A 6,668-nucleotide genomic window follows, 5' to 3' on the forward strand; every position below is an offset into this window, starting at 1 on the left:
GATCAGAGAAAGAGACGCTTTGGTCAAACATTAGTTACAGAGCGAGAGAGAGAGAGAGAGAGAGAGAGAGAGAGGTTACAGAGTTCAGGTTGTTGATGTGCAACTGCTGCAGAAAATCACAGTTGCTTTAGTAACATTAAGTTGAGTCTTAATGCCATTTATGACCAGTTTCAGTGATATTGTACACAGTCAAAATGCTACAAGCATCGGCACTGATGTTATAAAGTAGGAGGAGGGGGCCAGTGCATAAAAGAAGGCCGAGGTGCTTTGGTGTATGCCAGTTCAACAAGATGGTGGACCGGTGGGGGATAAAGAAGGGGCCATTGCTTCTCAAACGTAATATCAACAAACAACAAAAACAAGAACAAAACATCTACAAAACTCGAAAGACACACAGCGAAAGAGTGAACACTTCATCATATACACACAGTACATCTTCCCTTCTTCAGCATTAACGCCCCTCAAGTCCTTCTTCCCTTGTTTTCATTTTCCTTTCCTCTGTTTTTTTGGTGTGTGTTTGAAACAAAAAATGAAAGCCACGTGAACTTTGGTTACTAGCGTCAAGTGTGAATCCCTTGTTGACAGTGTTGTAGAAAAATAAATCAAAAAGGCGGGACCATTATGTGCTACATGTTGAGCGGGCTGTGCCCAGCTCCTTTTGGATCACATGAAAAGCTGCACTCCAGTTTCAGTTTGGTTTCTTCTTTTTCTTCAAGTAGCAAAACGCAAATAAATAGAAAGCTCCCACCTTTAGCTGTCCCTTTAAACACACACACATACACACACACACACACACACACACACACACACACACACTTGTATCGTCACATGCGCACTGAGGTAACTGTTGTGAAAAATGTAAAAAAAAATAAAACAAATGCCCTTTTTTGTTTCAAATTAAATTAAGTAGGCATCAGAAAAGGACACAGACATACAATAGGGAAGCTATCAAGCAGGGTTGAAATAAAGATCTTCCTGCTAAATTGACAAATTTATGTGCCGCACTTTGGCAAGTTATTTAACCCTTTTTTTTAATTTTTTTTTTTAAAGCTGCTATATTGATTTCTAAATTTTAAATAGATAAAACCCTGAAGAGTGGACACCCCTGTTTCTATAGGCCAGAGGTCACAGGACGGATGGATATAGGCATAGAGAGAGTGACTATCTACAGAGAAATGGCCACAGAGAAAAACAAAAATAACATCAACAGAAAAATAGTCTTTTACATTGATTTCACCCCGTCAGTGTAACCATCCCTTCCACTTATTGCTTTTTGAAGACAACAAATAAAAAGTATAATAAATTAAGGAGGTTATATAACAACTAATTGATCCAAAAACAACAACAACAGAGACATTTGGAAACCAAATAATACAACAACAATAATGATAATAGCATTATATTAATTACACAAAAAGGGTAGATCCTGGGCAGATGATTGTCTCTAAGTGTAACAAACGCTGAAACCGCTAAGTAGTCATGGGACATTGTCTCTTTGAGCCCTGAGTACGCGAGTCCCTGATAGGTTGAAAACCTGGTGTAATCATGGTGTTCCTCCTGATGACAAACCATGTAGAGAATTATTTATTTACAGACGTTGCTCCTGGCAACTCAGTCCGCCTTGAGCCGCACAGTCTCGGCTCTACGTCCCTTTGGGTTTAAAGGTAACTTAAGCGTGATCCTCTGACTCCTGCTTGACGGTGACGTTGGCAGGAAGCTGCGGGATGTGGCTGCTGTGCCGCATCTTGATGACCGACGTCTCATTCGGGGACTCGTATGCACCGTAACCCGCAGACATAAGCTCGGTGGTGCAACCCTTGTGGTGGGGATGGAAGTGGGAAGACTTAAGGTCGGTCTCCCTCCACAGCATCCCCAAGACCTGCTTCTCCAACATTGCCTCCACCTCTGCGCCTCCCTGCAGCTGCTCCAGCTGCTCGGCATGCTCGCTGACGTCAAATCGCTCGATCTCCTCGTTGGCGCGTTGCACCTCCTCCAAGGCAGCCTGGCTGGAGACGGCCGGGCAGTAGCCCTTCAGGTGAAGCCGCAGGCTGCACACGTGGATGTAGTGGCGGTGGCAGTGGGAGCATTTGTGCGGACGCTCGCGGGAGTGCAGGCGCTTGTGCAGCTTGAGGTGGACAAACTGCGTGAACTTGGCCGGGCAGAGTTTGCATTGGTAGGGCTTTTCCCCCGAGTGGAGGCGCAGGTGAGTTTTCAGGTTGCTGGTGCTGCTGAAGCGCTTGTGACAAACCTGGAAGAGGAGAAGAGACGAAAAAGATATGATGTCAGCAGCTTGTAACCAACTAACCGCCACATCCTTCTAGGGAATTCAGTCCAATAAAAGTGAATCATCAGCGTCGTTTCTCACCGGACATTCATGTGGCTTCTCCCCAGTGTGGACCAGGAAGTGTTTTTGCAGGTGAGCCAGCTGGGTGAAGCCTTTGTTACAGGTCTGACATTTGAAGGGTCTCTCTCCACTGTGAACACGAAGATGAACCTGCATGACAATGAAGAGGGGAAAAAAGAGATCTGCTTAGCCACATTAAGATGTTGTAAATGTCAAAGAAACCAACAAAATATATCTAACCAGTAAAGAAATATTTTTTTGTCTGTGTAATGTGTTTTCTGTAAAGCACTCCTTGTGACACTCCTTGTTCTGTAAAGTGCCGTAAACCTGCTCTGCGGCCTAATTGAACTGCAATGCACACATTACAAAGGAATGTAATTATATTAAGGCAGTAAATCAGACAAGCAGACATGATGTTGAAAGACAAACACGAAAAACTCGGCAGCATCGCGAGCCTCACCTTCAGGTTTGACAGCTGTCCGAAGGTCTTGCTGCACACGTTGCACTCGTACTTGATTTTGCCGTTCTGCTTCTTCAGCGGGTACGGCAGCGCCTTGTAGCCCGCTGAGCCCGGGCCACGCTTCACCTTGGTCAGGTTGATGGCCTCCTCATCAGAGCAATGCTCGCTGGCATTGCCCAGCAGGGCTGAGGTAGGCTTGGTGGGCACCCGCTCGCTGAGAGGTGCTGTGCCTGCTGTTGGGGAGCCGCTGGAGGGGACGTGGGTGGGTCTGTGTGGGTGAGGGTGCCCTGCTGGGTAAGGGTGGTGAGGCCCTGCTTTGTCCTTCAGAGAGGTGGCGGCTGAGAAGGCACTGGTGGGCCTGGGAAGGAGGAAGTCTCTGTGGGCAGAGATGGGGGAGGGGTGGACGTGGTCAGGCATCAGGAAGCGCCTCCCTGCTGTGTCGGAAGGCAGGAGGGGCACGTGAGGGGGCAGGAGGCTGCTGTAGAGAGGGTACATCCTTGGAAAGATTCCTCCTACGGTGGGGACGCCACCTCCAGGCAGAGGGTAGTGATGGGGAAGGATGTAGCGTGAGTAGGGGGCTGGAGGGTAGAAGGATGAGGAGAGGGGGGTAGATGGCGGGGAGTAACCAGGGTAAGAACCCAGCCCGGCGGGGTAGAAAGAAGCTGACGATGGTGCCGGACCCAAGGGGCTCCCCTGAGGGCTGCTGTCGGGGCTGCTCCTTGCCGACGGGCTGGGCGTGGCTGAAGACTGGTTGCCAGGAGAACGTGTCGCTGGGTAACCAAGCTGGCCAGATTTGTGGCCAAGGAAGTCTTCAGGGATGTGAGGGTGGGGCCTGAGAGCTGGGTAGAGTGCGCGAGGGTATAGGAGGCGCTCAGGGCTGTCGGCGCAGCGCGGGCGAGTGGGAAGCGGCCGACTGGGCTCCCTCTTTATGGACGAGGAGGAGGAGGTGCTGTTGGTGCCACGCAGAATGGAGAGGACACTGTGTTCCCTCTTGGGCGGCGTAGGGGTGACTGCGATGGGGGATGGGCTGCAGGCTTCAACCAAACGCTCCTCACTGCTCACCTGCTGCTGCTTGACCTCCAAGAGAGACTGCTCTGTAGAGACAGAGAGAAAAAGAGGTCAGCGGGAGTTCACCAGATCCTCATGGTTCCCCTTAGGGCCCAATAATAAATAATTCCAATTTTTGCCAGTTAAAGTAATAATCATGACTTCTATTTACCAACACAAATACTCAAATTCCTTTGAAACTGCAGAGATTAACTTCTCCAAGTTCTCTACAGCAAAGATGTGTGTGTGTGTGTGTGTGTGTGTGTGTGTGTGTGTGTGTGTGTGTGTGTGCGTGTGTGTGAGTGCGGGTGTGTCACACAGGGTTAAGGAACACCATAAGTAACTCAGTGGACCAATTAAGGTGACAGATTTGACGAACGAGCGTGAGGGATGAGGGCGGGGGCGAAAGACAGGAAGTGAGGCGTGACAGCTGCCTTCGGGCATTGTGTGTGTTTAAATCGGTGTGTGTCTATGTATGTGTGTGTGTGTGTGTGTGTGTGTGTGTGTGTGTGTGTGTGTGTGTGCCTATAAAATCAAGATAAAAATCAAAATGGTGGCAGACAGACAGGGCTGATGGAAGGTTTCCTGCTAAAGATATCCTCCAAAAAACTTGGCCTCCACCTGCCCCCCCCCCCCCCACACACACACACACACACACACACACACACACAACATGACAAGGTATACACACACAGAGGCGCCTGCAGACAAAGCCCTCTGTCTGATTTGTTGACTCTTCCACTTTTGGAGAAGACACACACACACACACACACACACACACACACACACACACACACACACACACACACACACACACACACACACACACACACACTTTTGATCAAGCTCCTATTCTCCTGATTTTCCTGGCCATTTGCTATTGTTTCCGGGTCAAAGGTTAGATTAGAGAGCTTCCTCCTCAGTCACTCACACCTACTGTCTCCTCTGCTTGATGAAAGAGTGGATTAGGAGGATAGCTCACACACACACACACACTCTCTAAAAGCCCCTGGTAGTCAGCTTGCAGCACATCTCGCCTGTTAAATGGCTGCAGACGGGCCCTTAAAACGCCGCCGTCTATTATCTATAAGCTCATTTACTGCCCAGTCAACTTTTTACCGTGAGGTCACCAAGAGGCGAGTGTGTGTGTGTGTGTGTGTGTGTGAGAGATGGAGGTTGTCAAAGTTAATCCTGAGTGCCAGCACTCATGAAATTTGTTTGACTCTCCCTGATTCACCCGCTCTCGCTCTCGCGCGCACACACACACACACACACACACACACACACACACACACACACACACACACACACACACACACACACACACACACACACACACACACACACACACACACACACGGTGACCCTTGCATCTGTAGTATAGCGGCAGTGTGTAAACATTGAGGTTATCAGTAAGCCTTCCTCCTCCTCCTCCTCCTCCTCCTCCTCCTCCCTCCTTCCTTTTTCTAGAAAACAAACAGGGCGGCCATCTTGCAGATATCAATCTGTCAACACGGCCCTTCTGCCAGGAAGTTCAAGTAGTCAACAGAGGGGGTGGGAGGGGTGACTCTACCTCCAGCACTCCCTCCTCCACCTTCATTCTGGTCTTTTCAAGTAGCAAATATGTCAAGGCAAACGGCCGACACACACACACACACACACACACACACACACACACACAAACATGCACAGTATGTGCGAGCGAGCATGTGTTTGAGATGAAAAGAGTGGGTGTGAATGTGTTGGCATGTCATGCTCATGCCTGTGTGTGTGTGTGTGTGTGTGTGTGTGTGTGTGAGAGAAGAGAGAGTGTTTTTGTCGGCAGAGCGTCTCTGAACATAACCCATACACACATATGGCTGACAGGTGCTTTCAAGTGTCAACACTTAAAGAATGCTAAACGCCGGTGACAAAAAAGAGTGAGAGAAGAACAGAGAGGAGAAAGTGAGGGAGTGAGACACCCTCAGTCATTTTGCTCACACACACACACACACACACACACACACACACACACACACACACACACAGACACACACGTCTGGTTTTGCTATGACTGCACTGGAAAGAGCAAAAATCGGAGGGAGACAAACACGATACAGACAACGGTAGATAAGTTGTCGCACTACTCTGGAATAAAAGACAGGATGTCGCTGGGTTTGGACCAGTATCTCTGGTGCCCCCCTTGGGACGCCGAGTGCAATTTAAAAAAAAAAGACCAAAACAGAGTGAAATGCATTTTCTTATCAGATTTTGATCAGTAATTAGCAGCACCTGATATGAGACAATTCAGATCGAATCAGAGTTCGAACTTTAAAGGTCAGCTCGGATAACTTTAAAGGTCAGCTCAGATAACTTAAATCATTTAAATAACTGGATTGCATCCACTTCCTCTTCTTTTACTTTTTGCCCTTGTAGCTGGGTTCCGGTTTAACGTTACTTAGTCAGAAAGATTGTGGTTTTTCTTGGTTTTACTCAGCCGATGAGATTATTTCTGACTCTGTTTGTAGAGCTAAAACTCCAGTCCAACAGTCAAAACTACTCATTTTAGGAACGGATACGCTCATCAGACCGAAAAAAAAGAAAAAAGAAAAAAAAAAGCTCTAGAAACTTTAAGCTCTGTAGACCAAAGAGAAAACTGCAGCCAAGTGCAGGTAAGGGTTTCAGCTGCAGGTAAACTTCGGTATTCAAGTCACTGGCAGGTCAACAGAAGCCTGTGGGGCTAAATAACAGAGGCAGCTAATGAAAGACAACATATATACTGTATGCACACACTCAGGGCTTTGGAGAGGGGAGGGTATAAGGGGCAGCCAGGGGGGG

At 48.2% G+C, this 6,668-nt stretch overlaps 1 protein-coding gene across 1 annotated transcript in view; it reads right to left on the reverse strand.

Moving 5' to 3' along the window:
- Positions 1–501: 501 nt before the first annotated feature.
- The window catches only part of prdm1a (PR domain containing 1a, with ZNF domain), a 15,473-nt gene continuing 9,306 nt past the window's right edge, over positions 502–6,668 (reverse strand). The window contains exons 5-7 of the mRNA XM_031298464.2: positions 2,805–3,898; positions 2,366–2,494; positions 502–2,248 (exon numbers count right to left, since the gene is read on the reverse strand). Of these exons, the coding sequence (XP_031154324.1) occupies positions 1,670–2,248; positions 2,366–2,494; positions 2,805–3,898 (1,802 nt within the window). The 3' untranslated portion in view covers positions 502–1,669. The remainder of the gene's footprint in view (positions 2,249–2,365; positions 2,495–2,804; positions 3,899–6,668) is intronic.

Source organism: Sander lucioperca, chromosome 10 (assembly GCF_008315115.2).
Source record: "Sander lucioperca isolate FBNREF2018 chromosome 10, SLUC_FBN_1.2, whole genome shotgun sequence".
NCBI lineage: Eukaryota > Metazoa > Chordata > Actinopteri > Perciformes > Percidae > Sander > Sander lucioperca.